Source organism: Strix uralensis, chromosome 5 (genome assembly GCF_047716275.1).
Source record: "Strix uralensis isolate ZFMK-TIS-50842 chromosome 5, bStrUra1, whole genome shotgun sequence".
NCBI classification, from domain to species: Eukaryota; Metazoa; Chordata; class Aves; order Strigiformes; family Strigidae; genus Strix; species Strix uralensis.
Window position 1 is genome coordinate 1,840,004 of NC_133976.1, and position 22,640 is coordinate 1,862,643.

Genomic DNA, 22,640 nt, shown 5'->3' on the forward strand with positions numbered 1-22,640 from the left:
ATTTTTCACTCCATCCTGTTCCCCTTCTCTGGGAGTTATGAGGATTCACTCTCTGGCTGTTGTCTCTCAACCCTGGTGTCCCAACTAGCTGGTGGTAGACGTCAACCAAGAGCTTGAGGACCCGCTGCCCGTGGTGCGTCACCACCGACTGTTTTGCTGCCTCTTTTCCCGCCTTCTGCTGCTCCCACAGCCAGACCTTCCCGCTCAACCTCTGTCCAGCCCAGTCTCAACACTTCTACTGTGGGTACGTCCCGTGTGGATGTCGCTCCGGTCCTCCAAGCCAACTTATAACTGCCGATGAGTCAGTTTATTCCATCCCAAGCTGCTTGCGCATCGCTGATGTCTCTGACGGAGATTCGTGGTGGTGGCTCGTGCAGATGATGCTTGTGGATTTTGGAGAAGGAGGTAGAAAACCTTGTGCCTGGGCACCAGGAACTGCCATCCCTCAAGGGTCCAATGTGCTGTTTCACAGAATCCCAGAATCGTCTGGGTTGGCAAAGACCTTGAAGATCCTCCAGTCCAAGCATTAACCTCACACTGACTGTTCTCAACTCCACCAGATCCCTCAGCGCTGGGTCAACCCGACTCTTCAACCCCTCCAGGGATGGGGACTCCCCCCCTGCCCTGGGCAGCCCATTCCAACGCCCAACAACCCCTTCTGCAAAGAAATCCTTCCGAAGAGCCAGTCTGACCCTGCCCTGGCGCAGCTTGAGGCCATTCCCTCTTGTCCTGGCGCTGGTTCCTTGGCTCAAGAGACTCATCCCCCCTCTCTGCACCCTCCTTTCAGGCAGTTGCAGAGGGCCATGAGGTCTCCCCTCAGCCTCCTCTTCTCCACACTGAACCCCCCCAGTTCCCTCAGCCGCTCCCCATCACACCTGTGCTCCAGACCCTGCACCAGCTCCGTTGCCCTTCTCTGGACACGCTCGAGTCATTCAATGGCCTTTTTGGAGTCAGAGGCCCAAAACTGAACCCACTCATCGAGGGGCGGCCTCACCAGTGCTGAGTTCAGGGGTAAGATCCCTTCCCTGTTTCTGCGCCTCTCTTGGCGCCGAAGGAGATTTGTCCCAGCTCCTGCAGAAATAATGTCACCACCTCGCTGCCGGCATCGCTCACTCCTTGTGTGCTCTCCTACCGACTGCTCCACGCTGCCGAACCTTCACCAGCACCCTGTAAATGAAGATTTTAGTTTAATTTTTTTTCTTACTTGGGTGTGAACGAGCTTGGCGCAAGACCCGGCCCAGGCGTGCCCCTATGGAGGAGCAGGGAACATACGCTCCATCGATGAGCAGCGTTCGCTCAGGACTGGCAGGTCCCATCCCCCTAGAGCTGTGTTCCCCCTCCAGCTTTTGCTCCTCCAAATATTAAAACCTTTTTTTTTTTTTTCCCTTCCAAACCACCGCAGCAGCATTTGCTCGCATTGATGGAGCTTCGCCCCGTTCTTCATCGGCCCCGGCCCTCTGCCCTTGGCCTTGCGCATCCTGGTAGACGCGGAGGACGCGGCTGCGCGATCAAATTAAGATGCTTTAAGCCCCGCGGGTGTCTAATCCGCGCTGGCGGCCCCCCAGGTGCGTAAGCAGCTTTCCCGTGGCCGCTGCATACATGCTTCCTCCCCACCTCACTCCTCTTAGTCGGGTCGTTGATCCACAGGGCGTTAAAATCAGCCAGGAAATTCCTGCCTTGCTTCAAGGAAGGGGTGGGCGGTGGAGAGCGGGTAGTGGTGAGGATTAAAAAAAACCCCAGCCCCTCTTAAATGCAAAAAGTGCAAAAAAACCCCTCGAATCTTGTCAAAAAGGCGCTTGTTTGTGGCAGCGCTGTGCTGTGGACGGGGGATTTGCCGCACCGAGCGTGATCCTGAATGAGAGCAAAAACTCTTCTTTGCGTATTTTGGGGTGAAAAGGGGGAAGTGGGAAAGGTGCCGTGTGCGAGAAGTGAAACGGGCGTTTGGGAAGTAGAAATACAGTGCAATTAGCGTCGTTTGTTGCCATAATTAACAAAGCCCTGTGGCCACTGGGCTGTGATGGCTGTGCGGGTACCCCCTGCGCGCCCCTTGCAGACGCCCGTTGCGCGAGCGTGGGCACCCGTGTCTCCATGTACCCATTGTGCGGAACAGGTATGTGCCCCTCACCCGGGCGCAGGCACGCACCCGTTGCACACTCACGCGTGCTCGTTGCACGCCCCACGCGCCTTTTGCACACGCAGCACGTGCACACGCGTGCGCCCCCCCCCCCGCCCCCGCCCATTTTGAGGAGGTGCTCGGCGCTGCACAAACCCGGGGGGGGGGGGGGGGGGGGGGGGGGGTGGCGCGCAGCGTTGCGCATGCGCGCCGCACCCTCACCACGGTGGCAGCGCCGGCGGAGCGGTGCAGCGCCCGCCCCTTAGCGACGGCGCGGCGAGCCAATGGCGGGCGGTGTCGGGCGGTGATTGGCAGGCGCGCGGGAGGGGGCGGCGCGGTCCCGCCTCCTCCCGGCGCGGTCTCTTCACGGCGGCGGCGGCGGCTCCATTTTCTCCCGCGCCCGCGGCCCCGCAGCGCCCGGCTCGCCTCAGCCTCGGCCGGCGGAGAGACACCCGAGAGACGCTTCCCCCCCCGCACCCCGTTCTTCCCTCCCCCGCGCCGCCATGAATGAGGAGTACGACGTGATCGTGCTGGGCACCGGCCTCACGGTGAGGAGGAGCCGTCGCCCGCTTGGGCCTCGGGCCTTGCCGCGGGCGGCCGCCGCCCTGCCCCGCCCCGCCGCCCCCCCCCTCCCCACACACCCCCACGCCGGCGCTTAGATCCTGCCTGTGTCTGGCCCCCCTCCCCATCGCTTCCACGGGTGCGGATCGCCGCTCCCCCCGGGCGTCGGTGGCCTTTTGCCCATCTCTCACCTGATTATTCCCCCCCTCGCTCCAGCTAGGACGCCTGGACTCAGAGCCGCCCCCCCCCCCCCCCCGCTTCGGGTACCCGCGTCTTGCTTCTCTCCCCAGGATACCAGGGTCCCTTCCCCAATTTCCCCCCCTGATTATTTCCCCCCCTCTTTTCCTCGCACCTTGTGGGCATTTTCTTCATCTGTCACCTCACCATCGTAGCGCCCCCCCCTCCCGCCCCCCTTCGGCTGGGGTGCCTGGGTTCCTGTACCGCCCCCTCCCCAATATTACACTGGGGTGTCTGATTTCCCCCCCCCCCCCAGGACATCAGCGTCCTTTCACCCATCTCTCATCTAATTATCACAGCACCCCCATCACTAACACCCTCCACCCACCCCCTCTCGGCCACCTGGGTTCTTTTCCCCCCTCCGTAACTAGACCCCCGGGTTGGTTTCTATTTTTTATAGGGTTATAACAGTCCCCCATGTTTGGATGTTTCCTCCATGTTCCCCCCCCCCGCCATCCCCGGCTGCCTGAGCTCCCCCCCCGCGCCCCGTGGGGCCGGGCCCAGCTCCCGGGAGGCCCCCGCTCCGCCGCGCTGCCTGTGGGAGGCCCCAGGAAATGCAGTTGTTTAGCGGAGAGAGGGCGGGGGACGACGGACAATAAAACGCCAACGGGGATTTATTGCCTGCTTTTTATTATTAATTTTTTTTAATCATTATTATGATTTTATTTTTCCCTTCACACCCCCCCCCCCCCAAACCCGATGTGGCTGCAGGTCCATTGAGCCGTACCCTCCCCAGAGCCGAGCTCGGCTTAGGGTGGAGGCAGACCTGGTTATCCCCCCCCCCTCCCCATCCCCGCTCCGCCTTTGCAGCCTTCGGCTCTCCATCCAGCCCTGACTGCAGCAGGAGGGGGATGGGGAGGCGGGCGAGCCCTGCACGCCTGTCAAATTTGTCTGTTTTTTTTCTCCCCCCCCCAAAACCAAAAATCCTTCTGCGTTGTCGCTTCGTCTCGGTCATCCCTGAGGAAAGCTGACAGCTGATGGCACTTGGGGGTGCGGCGGAGGGAGGGGGATGAGCCATGGTGGGGCTTTGTCCTATTGTGGAGGATGCAGCCCGCGCTGCAGGCTGCCGGGGGCGGGGGGGGAGAAAAAATGGCAGTGCCGCTGCCTGTGAGGTTTGCTAGTGGGGATTTCTTCTGGTTCCTGCCTTCTTTCGAAGGGGGAGATGCCTGGGGCCACTGGTAGCTTATCCGCTGTGGGTTTAGTAGGGGCTGAAGGGTGGATTGCAGGTTACGAATAAGAGGCATTGTTTGAAGAAGGGGGGAAGCAAATCCAATATGGTGGAGAGGAGGTTTTCCTCGCTGTTAAATAGCCTTTCCTGCTTTTGTTGCCTCCTGTTAATGGGCAGAGGTGGCTAGACAAAGAGATATCTTTGGGGTTGGCTGTGAGGGATTTCCCCCACTTCCCCTGTTGATGGTTAATTGTAAATAGAAATACATGCGCTTCCTCCTGTGGCTTCGTGCTGTGATTGACAGGGCTGTCACAGTGGCGAAGGCATCATGTCTGCTGACAGAGGACCGGGGCACGGCCGCTTCAGGCAGATCTGGTTTATCATCTCCCTCTTTGGAGTATGGGAATAATGGTAACAAAACCAGGATATGGCACAAAGAAAATGTGCAAAGTGTGGGAGCGTCTTTCCAGCTGCTGCCGTAGGGTAAACCCAACTTTCCTGGTTGCTTTCATTCCTTTCTCGAAAGGCTCTTCCTTTGAGGTAGCAGGAATGACTTCTGAAGGCAAAAGCTTCTTCCCTTTGATAAGGAAAGCTGTAGTCTGCCCTAAAACCTGTCTCTGGCTCAGCAAAGCAGGGAAACGGACTTTTGGGGAGGTGAAATATAATGAGCTGCTGGTGAAGGGGCCTCCAATAGATCTGAGCGCCATTAAAATGTTAATTTATGCTTTAGAGTGAGCTGCGGTATCAAGTTGGTAAGCACCGTGCTTAATCTCAAACTGACAAATGCCAATGTAAATTCGACAAAAGGCCTCTTGTGAAATCACTTTTAAGACAAGCTAATGCTAATGATCAGCAGTTGAGTTAAAAGGAATAAATTACGGCCGTATTTTAAGGTGTGCTGACCAAACTCCAGAGCCTGAGAGTGTGCAGGAGCGCTTATTTTGCATCTGATGTGCAGGCTTTCCCTCTGAAATACCAATTAGAGCAGGATGGACTTCATCTCGACTTGAGCAGCTTGTGTGGAAAAGCAAGTGAATAGAAACCAAAGGTCCTGGTGCAGCCGGGATGTTCCTGATCCTGAAACTTATGGTGTTGGCTCAACCATTCTGCCTGGCGAGTAGCGTCGGAGCGGAGCCTGGTTCAGGCTGGGCTGCCCAACTCTTTCTGCAGGCAGATGAGGTGTCAAACTGGAAGCTTGAAGGTTGCTCCTCCAGCTTTGGTCTGGTACCAGCGCTGGCAGAGTCAGGCTTCCTGAGGAAAAGGAACTGGAAAAATGTGCTGCGTAAACACTTTGAGTTGTTTCCTTTTCCAAAGAGCCTTGAACTGTCCTGATGATGTTTTCAACCAGCCGTTCTTAAAGCTGGCCCTTGCAGAAGTGGACTGTTGTGTTGGGAGTCCCATCAGGCTACTGTTGTAGCCAAGTGAGTTTGTGTCTCCTCTGTTGAAAAGCCCAACTTGCCACCTCAAAGTACCAATCTTGGTGCTGCCTGAACAAAACGGGATTAACTAGGGGTCCTGTTTGCTTGATACTCAAGCTCTGCACCCTTCTGGTGGGCTCCTCGTTGGGTTGTGCCTATCTTGTGTCTCGTCCCACGAGAGTTACTGGTTGACTTGTCCCAGTGTCCATCACTAGGACTTGTACAAAGCCCATAAACCAGCTGTAATCCAGACCATCTGGGAGAGGCAGCGAGCGGCTGCTGATCTGGAGGGCTTTTTCTTTCTCTTGCCAAAGTGAAAGTTCAGTTGTTGGTTTAAAGAGAAAAAAGAAATCGTTGGAGCCTTTGTAAAAGAGCCACAAATACATCTGTTGCAGCGGCCCTTATGCTTGGGTCTGCAGGGCCACCGCTACGTGAGTGCATACATAAATTCCACTTCTGATGGATCTGAAAGTGCAACATGAATATTTTGAGCGTTAGTCTCTTCTTGAACCAGTAACGAAGAGCTCAGGCAGCTTTAGGACTGCGATTACTGGCACTAAAATGTTTGTTTTTAACTTTTTCCCTTATGTATGCTAATCAGAAACCCCATTGCAGTGCCAAGCTTGTAAAGATGTTTTTTAGCAGTATGGGGAAGAATCATCCCAGCGCATTTTTTAATCCTGAATTACTGCTGATACGCCAGCCTCAAACTTACACAAGGTGTAATTAACTTCGTGGCACTCGTACGAGAGCGCTACGTTCCTCCCAATCCCTCCGTGCGCTGAGTGGCGAAGTGTCAGGCTGTGTGTGCTAACTACAGGACCTTTGCAAAACGTTGTGGGTCTGGCTGCCCTAACGCGAGAGCCCGTAGGTCTCTTTCCAGCTGCCCTGTCCTGGAGGTGCTGGTGGGAATGACTTCTCAAAGTTGCTCAAGTCTTAATAGCTTTAAGATCCTTGGCTTAGGCTCGGTAGGTGCGTCGTGCATTGCAGATTAGGCAGCATCTTTCTCCAGGCCTACTGCACAAACTCGTTTTTAATCGGGCGCGGTAATCGGCAGGCTGGAGAACACCTAGTGTTTTTATTTTCAGACTTGTCTTTTCAGTTCGCCTTAATTTACACCTTTCTGGTCTGGAAATGGCTCTGTACTTGCTCACAAGGACATTCAGGAGTGGGGTGTTGCGCCCTCTGCCAGGCAGTCGTTATCTGCTTTCTGTGCTCCAGATGACGTGGGTTATTTGATGTGAATTTTGGGCATAATTAAACCATCCTGTTTAGGCCTAGTAGATGGACACCATGTTCCTGCTGAGTTTTCACTCATTGCAGGCACCAGTGTGTTGAACTAAGCTTCTTACCTGCCAGCTGCCTCACCACGTTAAAGCTATATAAATCCATCACAGAGATACAGATTTGCTTTCTCTAGGAGCAAAGCAGCCAAACTCTTTGGTTCAAGATGTATTTAATCATATATGCACAGGCCTCGCTGCTTAGAGAGCCTAAATAAAGACATCAAACCAAATGAGGACCAAGTGGAGTGTCACTGTCTCTTGCATCGCCCCCTGGTACCTGAGGGGATTGCTCAAGTGCAGCGAGTGTTTGCTTTTGCAATTTGTGTGGCCAAGCAGAGCTTTGAGTCTTGCTCGTTGGAGTCTGGCATGGTAGACGTAGCCAGCTAGAGGTGGACTAGCCTGGGCGACGCTAACGAGCTGTGTGTAACTTGCTCCCCACGGCACAGCCCTGTCTTTCTAAGAAAACCCTCTTGCTGTGCCAGAACCCGTTCTCCAAGATGAAGGGATTTTGCTAAACGTTTTGCACAGAATCCTCCCCTCAGTGCTGTTAGATGGACTGACGCTGGCTCAAGTCTTCATCGGCCTGTCTGCGCCTCTCTGAACTGCCGCCCTACTTGGAGAAAATCCATGTAAACCTACTTGCTTCCCTCGATTCCTGAAGGCTTTTGCGTGAAGAAAGTCTATTCGTGACCAGTCGTGCAAGCGAGGGAAGAGCTGATGGTCTTAGCGAGAATGGAAACACGATACTTCCGAGTTACCCCTTACTCCTATTTCTTTTTTTTTTTTCCACGGATTTGTATCGAATGTACAGTCTCTTCGTTTCTGGTGCACATTGCTCGCTGGTTCTGGGCTCTCTGGCCGTTTAAAACGGCCGAGTGGTGCTGCAGACGACATCGATCACTGTTAAGACTTGCTCTGTCATTCATTCAGCAACACAATGCAAGCTCTCAGGAGCCCACCGTAACCTGAACTGGCTGAAGCGGTGGATTATAGTAGCACGGCGTGACTGTCATTTGCACAAAGATTGTGTTCGACCCCGGCTGGATACCTGGAGCTTTCCCTGCTGCGTCTTGGTGCCCTTTCTGCTGTCGCCAGCTGCTCGGTTATACCCGTTTGCGCGGGGTTGATGTTTATAATACGCTCAGAAAGCCACAGATTTGAACTCTGATGCTTCCCCTCTTTTATTTGCAGTCTAAACTGTTTCTAGCCCTTCCCTTATCAGTACAGGCTGTTTGTTTTCCTCGCTCCCTGACCCAAACGACATAATGACATATCAAGCGGTTCCTAGACGCAGACTAGCGCACCAGTGGATGGGTATAGCCAGCAGTCAGCTGGCGAAAGGAATTGCTGAGCTGGGAGGATAAATCTATTGTGCATCTCGTGTGTTTTATGACTGTGCTGTTGCCTCATCGCAGAGGCGAGCGACGGTGAAAGGCCTGCGTGGGATTTCAACGCTTCAGGGGCTCTGCAGGAGCCTGGGTGATAGAACGAACCTGTTAAATGAGCCTTGGATAAAATAGTATCGTAATACCTCCACCTTGATCTGTGTTTAATGGGTATGAAATAAGATTGAAAAGGTACTTAAGGCCTCTTATATCTTCTGCCGGTGCCCAAATTTGCTCCAGGGGGATGCTGGCAATTTGGGCAGGCAACCTGTGGAAGGAAAACGCGCTCACTGGGAAGCAATGGGTACGCTCTTCTGAGAAGATAGGGCAAGAAATGCTTTGAAGTTTCCTTAAACGGAGGAAGGAAATCAGCTGACATCTGGACCGAAGAATGTAGCTTCTGCAGCTTTTACTGTAACTTCATTCCTCCGTTGGATACTTATTTTGTTTCGAGATCCTGGTTGGCTTCCTTGTGGCTCAGCTCCAGTGCGGACGCTGGCAGTTCTGTACCACCATCTGGCAGAGCTGGTGAGCCAGAGTTTTGGAAGATCTTCCAGGGGGATTAAAACTGCAGGTTAGAGCAAAGAGTCGAACCAGAGCCCTTACGTAGGGCTCTGTGAATTCATTTTTTAACTGAGGAGATCGTGCTGGCTAGTGGTGATGCACTTGGTGTGATAGTCTCATGTTGTCTGTGGTAAATCATTAACATTTTTAACTGACACCATAAAAGCCACCCGTACTTTCACTTGTGCAGTTCCTCAGCCTTGTAGGACTCGTGGTGCTCTTGAGTAGTGTCTTAACACAGGGTTTGGTGCAGCTGTGTCTGCTGTAAGGGCCTCTGCTGTCTTCAGCCTGTCTGGAAAAAGTGGAGAGGTCTTGTAGGATGTGAGGGATCTGGAGTCCGTGGAGGATGGCATGATGCTGAAAGGAGCAGCTGATGGATCATGGAGAGGCTTTGTGGGAAGCACTGTGGTTAACACTGCCCAGGATCCATGGGGTGACCATGAAGGCTTGTGGGCACCATGTTTAAAATCACCCACGACTTCAGGGATTAAACTCGGAGCGTCCCATTCTTGCCATGCACCAGGCTTTGCTCTGTGGGGCCTTGGCTGAATTACCACGGCGTCCTAGGGGTATCAGGCTGGCATTGCCTTGCTCTCCCAGCACAGAAGATTTGCCCGTTGCCACCTGGAAGCACAAAACCAGCAAGTCCTCACGCCAACGATCCCTGCCAACCATCCACGCACCTACAGGTGTTGAGACACTTCACACCAAAATAATCCCTCCTGGAAGCTGCCTTTACCACGGGTTGGTCTTCGGCTGGTGAAGTTGAAGATGGTTTTAAAACCTTCCTTTACACCGAGGACTTACCAGAGTCAGGATTTGCAAGTCAAGTAAGAAGAAACCGTGGCTGGCTTCCTGCATGGCTGAAAAGACCTGCTCACAAAATTTTCAGCTGAGGCTCTATGTTAACATGCTGCTTTACTGTGCTTAGCAAACCTGACTTCATACTCCCCTTCTGCAACCCTTTCAGCTTGTCCCTCCTCCTTTCCTTCTCCCCCAAAGACTGATGAGCAAAAGCATTGTAAAGCAGATGTGGCAGCAGTTCAGTCTCTTGAGTTCAGTCATTTTGCGCAGTAATAATTGCTTAAACGATTGTTACTTCTTAATCTACTGCTCAGTGCTAATCATAAAGGTTGACTAATTCGACACAGTTGGATCTGTGCCTAAGATGTGGGTCCTTGTCTTAAATTAGAAAAGCATCAAAATACTACTTCTGCAAACCTCCACGGTTTCTCTTAAGAAATATACAATATTTCTAATAGAAATAGATTTTTTGTGTTATAGCCATGGTTTGGCTGAGCGTGCTAACTGATACCCGTATTGGCCAGCGTCGCCATAACAGAGTTTGAAATAACCCTCCTACGCGCCGCAGCAGAGGGGAAGTGACACACGAGGAGAGTCCTGAGCGCTCCGCGGGGTGAGATGGATGTGCAGTAAACACAAAGGATCTCACGAGGACGCAGATCTCTGCCAGGAGGGCCAAGCTGCTGGTTCTCTTGAATGAACGGCTCCTCCACTCCTGGGCGAGCAGATGTGCAGCAGTGGCATCTCTCAGCAGCTGGATTTGGGGTTTTACAGGCTGAATGAAAGATAATGTGAGATGTGGCCGGGACTTATAAATTAGATAATGTCGATGGCGAATGAGAGCTCAATTGCAAATGTAATTCTGCCTTCAGGGAGAGTTGGGGTAGAGCAAGAAAGATCAGTAAAACCTCCACCATAAGTAGTCCTAAACGTCCGAGTATTCAAGCGTTTGTTAAACTCTTTGGTTTGTGAATGCCCGAGCTGGGGACTGGGTTAGTTGCAAAGTTGTGTTTTAATGGGGATTTAGCCCGCGAGTCCTTAGCTGGGTCTGCAAGCTACAATTTGTGTCCCTCTGAGATTAGTCTCAGCCTCTTGGTGTTGTGTTCAGACATAGCAGCTGATCTGCTGCTCAGAGTAATCTTGGTGTTGTTAATCTCAGTGGGTAGCAAGGATAGCAAAGCATCTACTGAGATGATAAAGCTCCCAAAAGCCTTCATTTATTCTTTAGGCTACCACTTAAGATTAGCTGTTGACTCGTGTGTGTCCCAGTGTGGCAGATATCAGAGATTGTGGTTTTGAGGAGACCTTATTGAAGTCCAGGTTAGATTTCATGCTCCTGGTGTCACCCATAAATGAGGGTGCTGCCTCTGTGGACATCCTTAAATTGGTGGCTGGTGGTTTAGGAGTACAGATTTTCCTAATCTGGCCCAAGTGCATGAAGATTCCAGAAATATCCTCAGGGGAGCCCTGCTAGGTGGTGGTTGCGTCGTTAAAACCTCTTGGTTGGCTTGCCCAGAGCAGACAGCAAACCTAGTAAAGGGTTAATGTGTCTCAAACAGGAGTCTTTCAGCATATGTCTCTTAATTCTGGAGTGAGGCAACTGGTGTGTTTTGTTTTCAAAGGACTGTGCGGGTACCCTCAAATCCAGGCACGCAGCAGGCTGCCTGAACACGCTCTTTGAGAGAGCATCGTCAGGAAAAATGGAAGTAGGCTCAAAATGCAGCTAACACGTCCCTTGCAACCTTTTGTTTCCTTGCGTTCCTTTTGTAGGAATGCATCCTCTCCGGGATCATGTCAGTGAATGGAAAGAAAGTCCTTCACATGGATCGTAACTCCTACTACGGAGGGGAAAGCGCATCCATTACACCCCTGGAGGATGTAAGTATGGAGGCTGACGCCCACCTATTGTATCCTCCCCAGGCACACAAAGGGGGCTTTATTTCGAGTTATCCTAGGGGTGGATTCAAAGTAATTACTCTTAAGAGTTTCCTTTGAGTAAGAATGTTTTATGGCACTTCCACAGAGGATAAGTGGGGGAGAAACCAGGGTATGTGTTTATACTTGGTAGATAGCACTTGTTTTCTCTAGTTCCCAGCCCAAATTCAGGCACACAGCACTCGAGCAATGGTTTGGAGGCGTAACGCCTGACAGCTGGATGTTAAAACTCTCTGGCCTTAGCCAGGTTACTGCCGCGCTCACCGGCAAATGGCCTAACGAGTGCCACGTGCTCTCTGTGCCTCCACGTTACGCTTGGTCCTTGGTCTGTGAGCACTTCTGCCTAGATCGGCGCCATCTCGTTTGCTTACAGCTTGCACCCTGTGATTGTGTAGCACCTAAAGCTGTTAGTGTGGCTGATTAATTAGATGTCAGGAAATCACTGCTCTCCTTGCTGCTTAACTGGGTTAAATATTTATGTTGGGGAATATGATTTAAGCCTATGGAGGAGCCTGCCTTCTCCTGAAGTAGGCGCTTTGATCAGATTACCTTCAGCTATGTTAAACAGTATTTCGGTTCAGCAGGTCATAAATTCCCAAGCTTTAAGCCTTGGAGGAAGAAAGACGGGATGAGCAGAATAACGCTGCCCGATTCTTCCTGTAAGAATTTACTGGATGTGCAGCGTGGATTGCATCAAAAATCAACTTGGAGCTAAAACGCTGGCCAAAAGCTTGCTGTGAAGAGCTTATGTTCAGCTGGGGAGATGTGGGGGTGGAAAGTGTGTATGTGTGTGGGAGAAATTATACCCGTAGATATTTCCTCTGCTATTATAAGTTTCGTATTTTCTCCGAAGCTCTACAAAAGGTTTAACCTACCAGGAACTCCACCAGAATCCATGGGGCGAGGAAGAGACTGGAACGTGGACCTAATTCCAAAATTCCTTATGGCTAACGGTAAGTGATACTGAGCTCCCAATTCTGCCTCCTAAGCTTAGCCTGGGTTTGGGTTCAGTGTTGTAATCAAACAAACAGCCCTTCAGCCATTTCTTTGTGAACTTGTTGAAACATTAATCAAAGATTCTGTGATTCTGTGATTCTGTAAAGAGCTGGGGAAAGCTCCCTCGAGCTGACCTGTGTGCGTTTATGCCAGGAGCACCACAGCTTCTGCTCGGTGACTCCTTTGGGCTGGGGACCTTTCGGACTCAGAAGATGGCTCCAGCTTGGGGCACACAGCAATGGCACATCTGAAAGGTTTGGAACATCCATTTTCCAACATCCTCTCTTAACGTGTTTGTGTTTCTAGCCAGAGTTAAGGCCGTGAATTTGTGCGTTGTTACTTTTCTGTGGCTTAGGAAGAAACAGTTGATTCCATGGTGACTGTTAATTCCCTTTGTTCCTGTTTTATGGCTTGCAGACTCTGTCATCCCTTACTGATGCTACAAATTCTCGTTCTTTAATCTATGTTTCCATACTGGGAAAGGCCTTTTAGACCTGATCCACTGTCGGTGAAGTGGTTATTAACGCGAGCAAGTTCAGGGGCAAGCTCCCTTTGCCAAATACCAGCCACTTGCTGCTGGAACCTCTTGTCCCCTGAAGCACGAGGGATTCATGGAATCCCAGAATCATTCAGGTTGGAAAAGCCCCTTGGGATGATCGAGTCCAACCATCAGCCCGACTCTACAAAGTTCTCCCCTACCCCACATCCGCCAACATCTCATCCAAACGACCCTTAAACACACCCAGGGATGGGGACTCCACCCCCTCCCTGGGCAGCCTATTCCACTCTCTCACCACTCTTGCTGGGAAACATTTTTTCCTCATGTCCAGTCTGAACCTCCCCTGTTGCAGTTTAAAGCCGTTCCCTCTTGTTCTGTCACTAATTCCCTGGGAGAAGAGACCAGCACCAACCTCTCTACAATGTCCTTTCAGGGAGCTGTAGAGAGTGATGAGGTCTCCCCTCACCTTCTCCTCCTCACACTAAACAGTCCCAGCTCTTTCAATCGCTCCTCACAGGATTTATTCTCCAGTGTAGTGTGTAGTGCCAGTCGTGCTCAAGGCTAGCGCGGTGGAAGATTTGATTTGATTCCAGTCAAGGTTTGGTTACTCTAGTCTCAGCTTAGTCTCAGCTTGCACAGGAATCCCACTGTGGTGTGTTTCTAAGGGACAGTGTCCCCGTGGGAATGTGACAGTGCGGGGGGACGGGTAAGTGGGTGTGTGACACGAGCTGCCTGCAAGCCAGGGGAGAATTTGTGGTAAGTTGGCTGGACAACTAATACACAGGCTGTGTGAGATCTGAATAGTGAGGATGAGGAGCTGCTGGGGTCCAGACATGACCTTGTTTGTCACATTGAGTGTGAATGAACTACAAGGAGCAAAAAGCAGCAGTGTTCTGCAGCGGATTAACATGCTGCAAGATGGCTTTTACTCAGAGGAATGCTGGAAACAGCAGGAGTGACAAGGAAGCTGTTAATTGCCTGTATGAAAGCCTTAAAACTGCCTAATAATTGCACTAGTGAGTATCTGCCACACCCTGCCTGTTACACAAAGGTGTAAGAGCTGTGTGGGTTGAACGCGGTGCTGCCGTTGAAGGGTTTGCTGTGTTGGAAGAACTCTCTGCCTGGCGAGAAGCGCTGTCTCCCTGGCTCCTGACCAGCTGGTTGACGTGTGCCAAATCTCCTTTCCAGGTCAGTTGGTAAAGATGCTGCTGTACACAGAAGTCACTCGCTACTTAGACTTCAAGGTGATCGAGGGGAGCTTTGTCTACAAGGGAGGAAAGATCTACAAAGTTCCTTCCACTGAGGCAGAAGCCTTGGCATCCAGTGAGTAGTTGCACTTTACTTTGTTTCCTCCTGAGGCTACCGTCTCTGAACAAAGGTGAGACGGGTCTGTGCCACCCACGTATTCTGTACTCGTGTAGGAAATAAATCTTCACGCTCCTCACGTGGTGCTGCGTGTAGACTCCATCTCAGTAACAAGCTGGGTTTAGCATAGGATTCTCCTGCTTCTCATTTGACTTCAAACACCACTTGCAGCTTGAGGTTTGGGCTTCCTGAGCCTTCAGTTTTCTTGGAGGTTTCAGATAGAGCCAGACAAGCTGCCGGTTCTGTGGCTCCTCTGGTGAGAATTTGGCAGTATTTTACTTCCTCAAGAGGTTACATTTGGGGCTTATCCTCCCAGCTCTGCCATAAGTATTTTGTGTTGGGTCCTTGCTGGATGGAATTGTGTGTGTGAAAAATATTGTCACAGCGGGCAAATTGGAATGACTAATTCCGACATGTGGCACCTAGCTCAAATCTTAATTGTCGTCTACTTAAATTTCACTTTTCAGTGAAAACTACTGAACATTCATAATAGTGCAGTGCAGTACTTCAGGAGCTAGCAGAGGGCAGTCTAAGCTTCAGATGCGGGATGTATTTAGCAGCATCTCTGAAAAGTCTCGTGATAAAGTGACTCCTGCAGATAAGGCTCCCAATATGTGGCTTGTCTGTATGTTGGAGCCTTCCCCATGGCAGATATTCCTGTTTGTGGTGAAGTAATCAGTCGTTCCTTCAATTTGGCCACGTTGCCAACTCATAAGTGGTCTCTGAAGAGACTCGTACTGACAGGAGTAGGAGGTGCCTTTGGTGCTGTCTCCGCCTTCATGTTCCAGCAAGTCCAGTCTTGCTTCTCCAATTTGTAGAAAATAAAAGCACATAAACGGTGCCTTGTCCGATCTCGTGTTTGAAGTTTTGACCCTCGCAGCACTTCAGCTCCTTGGCGAGGCTGCAGGAGAGCTTGGCTTTGACGGAGCTTGGATCACCACACTTTAAAGCTAAGTCTGGTAGATGCCAAACACAGGTCTCTGCTTATGGAAGCTCAGGTTGGGCTTTAGGGCCAAGGGGAAAGTGCTCTCCGGGCTTTCTGCCAGCTGGAAGCAGTGTAGAAGCCCAGCCTCCAGCCGTGCCTTGGAAAAAGTTGGCCCTACCACCTCTTGAGGTCCAGTACACCAGGAGAGCTGTCAGCATGGACCAGCTTGGCAGATGTTTGTCTCTCCTGATGAACAGAGAGCCCTGGTTAGCCCTCAAGGCCAGCCTCCACGTTATGGCGCGATGTTTGAAACGCTTGGCCGTTCTTACCCGCTTCTGATACTCTGCGGCAATGGGAAAAACTGTTTAGTAGCTCTGTAAGTTCTGACAAAATACCTTGGTTTTAGGCTTAATGGGCTTGTTTGAGAAACGCCGGTTCAGGAAATTCCTAGTGTATGTTGCCAACTTTGATGAGAACGACCCCCGAACTTTTGAAGGCGTTGATCCCAAGAAAACCACCATGCGTGACGTGTATAAGAAGTTTGACCTGGGGCAAGATGTTATAGACTTCACGGGCCACGCCCTCGCGCTCTACAGGACCGACGAGTAAGTTGGGGTTGGGGGTTGCTCCCCCAAATCCGCTGGGGTGCTGGGTGCTCACAGCACGGCCTTTGGGAGGTGGGGGTAGGATGGCTCGCAAAGTGCTGCGTGAATCTTTAAATACTGGGTCCTCTGCTGATGGGATGTTTAAACTTTGTGGGTTCCTGGGGTTTGTAAAGCATCTTCTTCCTGAGTAAAACCACTTGTGACACTTAAGTGCTTCTAAAAGGGAACTTCTAGGGAAATACTCCCCAGGAGCAGCTGGAGGGTGGGGAAGGAAACTTCACGGGAGGTAAATGTTTTGCTCTCTGTGTTCTGCTCTAAGTCTTGGTTTGTGAAACGTTGCAAATCGTGTAACCGCCCTCTCCAGCTATCTAGATCAACCATGCCAAGAAACAATCAACAGGATTAAGCTCTACAGCGAGTCGCTGGCTAGATATGGGAAAAGCCCGTACCTTTATCCCCTCTATGGCCTTGGAGAGCTGCCCCAGGGATTTGCAAGGTGAGAATTTTTTTTTTTGCACTCCAGGGTTTTCTCAACCCTGTTGTGGTATCTGGTGGGAGATCAGATGTGTGGAGTCAGGCTTCCAGAATTTGACGCCGCATAAAAATACCGTGGTCGTTAACGGTTCTCTCGCTGTCTCAATTGAGAAGTGATCCCTCCGTGTGAGATTGCTTCTTTTCTGGGCTCATTTACCATGATTCCTGTTCGCGGTGGTAGTTCTGGCTTTGCTCAGAGAGAATGTTCGCGGCGTCTTGTCTATCCAAGAAGTCGGATTTGCCTCCATGCTGTAGCCCGCAGCTCTTAAGCTGTAGGACTGTCTGGGTTGCAGATTCTTTGTAGCTGGATGTAATTGCACCTCTGACGTGCTCCAAATACCAGCTGATGCCTCGCAGAAAGAACAGCAGACGGCATCTGCTGCCTGGATGTTTAAGCAGCGTATTTTGAAGCAGTTTTAAGTCTAATGTGGGGTCTGTCCAAGGGGAACAGAAACAAGGGGCTGGAAGGGCTGTTAAAAACCAAACTCGCACCTGTGGAACGTGCTGAAGTGGCTTTATTCTTGCAGGCTAAGTGCTATATATGGAGGCACCTACATGCTGAACAAGCCGATTGAGGAGATTGTGATAGAAAACGGCAAAGTGGTTGGTGTCAAGTCTGAAGGGGAGGTACGGTACTTCCAATTCTTCTTTCCTTACTCCCCACTCCACATCTTGCCTCTCCAAATTGAGGCTGTCGGGTCATCAATCTGAACAAATGAGGTAGAAAAACCCTCATCAGAGCCCTAGCAGAACCAAAACTGCTTGGCCAGTGCTGTTTTTTCCCCCCGTGTCAACTTTTCTTTTAAGACATGTTGCTGTTTTCATGGTGAGTACAGACTACTGCAGGAGTAGGAACAAGGTCTCCGTGGGCTGGAGAGGTTGTCTTCTGAATAAATCAGGTTGGCTAGACTGGAAACAAGCTGCTGGTGTCTAACCTGGGTATAAAATCAGCTCTGCCCTTGACATTAAATATTAGCTGCTGGGACAGCTGGCACCCAGCCTTGTGGCAGCTTCTTCTCTAAAGCTAGTGAGGGTGCTGCGAGCTGCTCAGAAGCTATAAATGTGCTCCCAGCTGGAGCGAGTGCTTCGCAGGACAGTTTAGTATTGCTGGTGGGGTAACGTGTCCCTTGTGGGGGAGGTGATGACGTGTCTTGGCGAGCAGTGGAGGTGCTAATCTGTCCTATGGACTGATGTGCCCAAGTGCAGGTGGCCTGGAGGATTCAAATTGATCAAATATTAAACAGTTACCATAAAAATGAGTTCTAATGCGAACTGGTCAGTTCTTATCTGTTTGATTTGGCCTTGACTGACACCCAGTTGGGTGGGAGTGTTGATCGGCTCGAGGGTAGGGAGGCTCTGCAGAGAGATCTGGACAGGCTGGAGCGATGGGCTGAGGCCAACTGGGGGAGTTTCACTAAGGCCGAATGCTGGGTTCTGCCCTTGGGCCACAACAACCCCCAGCAGCACTACAGGCTTGGGGAGGAGTGGCTGGAGAGCTGCCAGTCAGAGAGGGACCTGGGGGGGGATTGATAATGGGCCAGCGGTGTGCCCAGGTGGCCAAGAAGGCCGATGGTATCCTGGCTTGTATCAGCACTAGCGTGGCCAGCAGGGACAGGGAAGGGATCTTACCCCTGGACTCAGCACTGGTGAGGCTGCACCTTGATTCCTGGGTCCAGTTTTGGGCCCCTCACTCCAAAAAGGCCATTGAATGACTCGAGCGTGTCCAGAGAAGGGCAACGGAGCTGGTGCAGGGTCTGGAGCACAGGGCTGATGGGGAGCAGCTGAGGGAACTGGGGGGGGTTTAGTCTGGAGAAGAGGAGGCTGAGGGGAGGCCTCATGGCCCTCTGCAACTGCCTGAAAGGAGGGTGCAGAGAGGGGGGATGAGTCTCTTGAGCCAAGGAACCAGCGGCAGGCCAAGAGGGAATGGCCTCAAGCTGCGCCAGGGCAGGGTCAGACTGGCTCTTAGGAAGGATTTCTTTGCAGAAGGGGCTGTTGGGCGTTGGAATGGGCTGCCCAGGGCAGGGGGGGAGTCCCCATCCCTGGAGGGGTTGAAGAGTCGGGTTGACCCAGCGCTGAGGGATCTGGTGGAGTTGGGAACGGTCAGGGTGAGGTTCATGGTTGGACTGGAGGAGCTTCAAGGGCTTTTCCAACCTGGATGATTCTGTGAAGTTGTGGTCCTAGACTGGAAGGACTGGACTTGAGTGGTTAGAGCTTAACTATGTACTGAGTGATAAGGGGAAGATATGACTGATGACTCTGCTGTACGTAGGTTTTTTTTTTTTTTTAAGAGTAATACACTGAGATTTGGATTGGCCAAGTTGAAGCGTGCTGCTGGCAGTGAAATAAGAACCTGATACAGGAACAGCCGCCTCAAATTGCTCTTAGTTTTCCTCAAAATGGGCCGGTTCTTCACCTCTGCGGGGTGGTCACTCGAGGTTCCATCTGTCTCTGCAGGTTGCTCGCTGCAAACAGCTCATCTGCGACCCCAGCTACGTCTCGGATCGCGTAACGAAGGTCGGCCAAGTGATTCGGGTAATCTGCATCTTGAGCCACCCGATCAAGAACACGAACGATGCCAACTCGTGCCAGATCATCATTCCACAGAATCAGGTCAACCGAAAATCAGGTGCGTGAGGTGCCGGGGCGCGGGTCTCGTCGCGCTTGGGTTGAAGCGGAGTGGTCGTTAAACGGCCTCGCACCAAACGTGCTCTGGTGAGGTGTGAATTAAACAGAAAAATGCACTTATTGCTCTTGTGGGTCCACAAATCTTTCACGCCCCAGTGAGGCTGCACTTTAGCTTAGAGCCACAGTGAGGGAGGTGGGAGAAGCTGGGGTTCCTGTGGTTGGAAAACCGTGTGGGGAACCCGCCAAAGGACGTGCCCCAGCCCGGGAGAAGTGGGCAGGAGCCACAAGAAGCTGAATTTTGGAGAGTTCATGGGGCTGCTGGTGTCCAGGCCCCTCAGCCGAGACACTTGAGAGCACGTAGGGCTGCAGGGCAATGACGGAACTCATTCAGGTGTGGTTTTAAACTTGAGGAGGTGCCATGTGTCAGGGAGAGGGGTGTGAAATGGGCTTTGGGGAGGAGGCAGGGCCACCGCGGGCGTTGGCTGGCCGCTGACCTGCCGCCGTGCTGCGCTTCCCCAGATATCTACGTCTGCATGATCTCCTCTGCGCACAACGTGGCAGCGCAGGGGAAGTACATCGCCATTGCCAGCACCACCGTGGAAACCGCCGACCCAGAGAAGGAAATCAAGCCGGCCTTGGACCTCTTGGAGCCCATTGAGCAGAAGTAAGCCCTCGGCAAGGCCCCTCTTCCCCCTTCTCACCTCCCTGCTGCGAGCACTGGGGGCTGAGGCGTGAAGGCAGAGGGGATCTGAAGGCCCTTTGGCAGCGCAGAGGTGCTGAAACTCTGAATTTCTCTGCACCTTGACTGCGCTGGGCAGAGCGACGCCCTTTAATTCAGCCGTTCTTGCGCCAACACCGAAGCTCTAAAACCATTCTGAAGCTTTTTTTTCCCCCCCTCCCTGCAGGTTCGTTAGCATCAGTGACCTGTTTGCACCGACCGACTTGGGAACCGAAAGCCAGGTTAGTAAGCGCTGAGCTCGCGTTTGAGGGGGTGAGGCCACAGGCTCGACGCTAAACGGCTCCTTCTCTTTCCAGATCTTCATTTCTCGCACCTACGACGCCACCACTCACTTCGAGACGACGTGCGATGACATCAAAGATATTTATAAGAGGATGATGGGATCAGAGTTTGACTTCGAAGAGATGAAACGCAAGAAAAATGATATCTATGGGGAGGAGGAGCAGCAGTAATGAGAATCTCTAATTAGGAGAAATTAAAATCGGCTAATATGAATATATAAGGAACTTAATGAACACTGTACGAAATTCAATATTGTAAGGCCTGCTTTTGTAATCCCATCTCTGAGAGATTGAAGAGTACTGCACTGGTAATGTTCCCCTTTTGGATATCATGTGTTAATTATTTCATTCTAGTAGGGCTGCTGTCCAGAATCTGGCAAATTACTGACTGATTTAATGACTAACCTCGTAAGCGAAAGGCAGACTGAACCTTTTTTTTTTTTTTTTTTTTTTTTTGCAGACGTAGACGTTGGTGCAGATTTGAAATAACTCATTGACAGCTGTGTCTTACCTTGTATTTTTAATCATTTGTAAACATCCTTCACAATTATGTGCTTCTGGTGAGCTAGTAGATGTGACAGTTGTCACTCAAACCTGATTATCAAGGAAAATAGAAACTGAGCACTCCATTATTGTGGACAGCATCCCTAAAGTCTCTCCCATCAATCTAACTCTGTGGCAAGTTGTATTATGGACAAAGCCCACATCTATTGTAGCAGCAAATGTTGGCTTAGTTCTGGGCACAGAACTTAACCTCCACTTAAGCTTCTAAAACTGTTTACATCGGTTGGGACACAGCTGTGCCTAAGGCTCCTTTGTGTTTTAATCTTAATAAAATTGAGAGAACAAATTACAGAGCAGGCAAGATGTGGAAGTATTTTTCTGTACCCTGGTGGCTTCTCGGATGGACCAAACGGCACTGCGGTATCGGTATGACAGAGCCTGTGCTTCTCGTGTCTCCTGAAGGCTCCAAATGATTTCTGTACTGCGAAGTAAAGCCAAATTCTGGAAACCAGTCCTGGGCTCTGGTCTGATTCACTTCAGTTGTACGAGGAGCATCTCCTTTCAGAGATCCCTTGGATCTCTGCCCACCAGGGGCGAAAGGGGAGTAGTGCAGAGCGTTTCCTCCTAGAAAAGGGGCTCAGGCTTCTGTTGTTGGGCTGCCCAGCCCCTGCTGCTCCGGCAGCTCTCAGGGCTGATTTTGGCAGGGGAAAAGATGCTGCAGTGCAAGGCCTGGCTCTGCGTGCCACTCCCTGCAGCCACCCTGCTAGCACCTATGTCTGGTAATCCCAGAAGTACCTTGGTTGGAAAAGCCCTTGAAGATCCTCCAGTCCAACCATGAACCTCACCCTGACCGTTCCCAACTCCACCAGATCCCTCAGCGCTGGGTCAACCCGACTCTTCAACCCCTCCAGGGATGGGGACTCCCCCCCTGCCCTGGGCAGCCCATTCCAACGCCCAACAACCCCTTCTGCAAAGAAATCCTTCCGAAGAGCCAGTCTGACCCTGCCCTGGCGCAGCTTGAGGCCATTCCCTCTTGGCCTGCCGCTGGTTCCTTGGCTCAAGAGACTCATCCCCCCTCTCTGCACCCTCCTTTCAGGCAGTTGCAGAGGGCCAGGAGGTCTCCCCTCAGCCTCCTCTTCTCCAGACTAAACCCCCCCAGTTCCCTCAGCTGCTCCCCATCAGCCCTGTGCTCCAGTAATAGCACTTGCTTCAAGCAGTAGTAACTAACTCTTGCTTTTAAGGCTTCTCTACAGCACACTGAGATCTCTCTCAGTAAGATGCTCCTCTTCGGAGCGAGCTTTATCCATCCCCTGGCTGGGATCCTGCAGCCTGATGTCATCCTGCTGTCGGGGGGCAGGTGTAGAGTGAGGAGCAGGGCTTGTGTTTACACACAGTGAGGCCAAGGGCTGGGAAAAATGAGAAAACTCCTCGGAGCAGCTTCCTCCCCCTCAGCTGCCGCGCTTGGCCCAGCGACGGGCGCTGGTAAATTCATCCTTCCTTTGGCCGTAGCTGCGCCGCTGAAGGGAAACCGCGTCTTGACCGCGTCTCCTTCACAAAACAGCTCCGTTCCTTCCTCCCTCCCCAGGCTGAGGGGCTTTTGGCGCTTCCCCTCTCCGGGGCCTGGTTCCAGGAACCCCCTTGCCATTTTTAAGCTGTCGCCTCGAGGTGCAGAGCTGTGGCTGGGGAAGTTCTCCCTCGCCTTGCGGTTCCTCTCCTGAGCTGCTTCAGTGCTCGACGTTAAGCTGAGCCTTTTCAGAGGCAAGATGGATCCTAATACACGTGGAAAACGAGCCCGTTCCCCTCAACACTTCCGTTACCCCATTATTCCTCTGGCTCTTGGTGTGTCTCTCCCATGGGGAAGGAGGAGGGGGCTGAGCCTGCAGTCCTGCGTCTCCCTGAGCCCACCTTCCTCTCTCTTTCCTTCCTGTGTGGGCTTCGAAGTCGGGCTTAACACAGAGCAAAGCTGAGTTCTGATCTACGGGCGAGCTGGGAAAGCCGCCATCTTCCACCCCTGCTGAGGGGAGAAGCTGGGGGCTGAATGGGAAACCCCTCTCCAGAGAGCGGCGGTGTGGGAAACCGAAGTTTTTAGGTTTTAT

The 22,640-nt window shown here is 51.8% G+C and overlaps 1 protein-coding gene across 1 annotated transcript; it reads left to right on the plus strand.

Annotated features, from left to right (window-relative positions):
* Positions 1-2,460: 2,460 nt before the first annotated feature.
* Positions 2,461-21,055, plus strand: GDI2 (GDP dissociation inhibitor 2). The gene is made up of 11 exons (XM_074869656.1): positions 2,461-2,661; positions 11,307-11,414; positions 12,325-12,424; positions 14,155-14,289; positions 15,663-15,861; positions 16,226-16,357; positions 16,923-17,022; positions 18,850-19,021; positions 19,540-19,684; positions 19,926-19,980; positions 20,056-21,055. The coding sequence occupies exons 1-11, from the start codon at positions 2,617-2,619 to the stop codon at positions 20,209-20,211; spliced, it is 1,347 nt and encodes a 448-aa protein (XP_074725757.1). The 5' UTR covers positions 2,461-2,616; the 3' UTR covers positions 20,212-21,055.
* Positions 21,056-22,640: the final 1,585 nt, after the last annotated feature.

Excerpts from the sequence above, each read along its gene's own strand:
- GDI2 (XM_074869656.1), top strand. The coding sequence starts at position 2,617 with ATGAATGAGGAGTACGACGTGATCGTGCTGGGCACCGGCCTCACG. Across the intron at positions 14,290-15,662 it reads GGCAGAAGCCTTGGCATCCA|GCTTAATGGGCTTGTTTGAG; the intron begins GTGAGTAGTTGC and ends CCTTGGTTTTAG. Across the intron at positions 19,685-19,925 it reads TTGGAGCCCATTGAGCAGAA|GTTCGTTAGCATCAGTGACC; the intron begins GTAAGCCCTCGG and ends CCCTCCCTGCAG.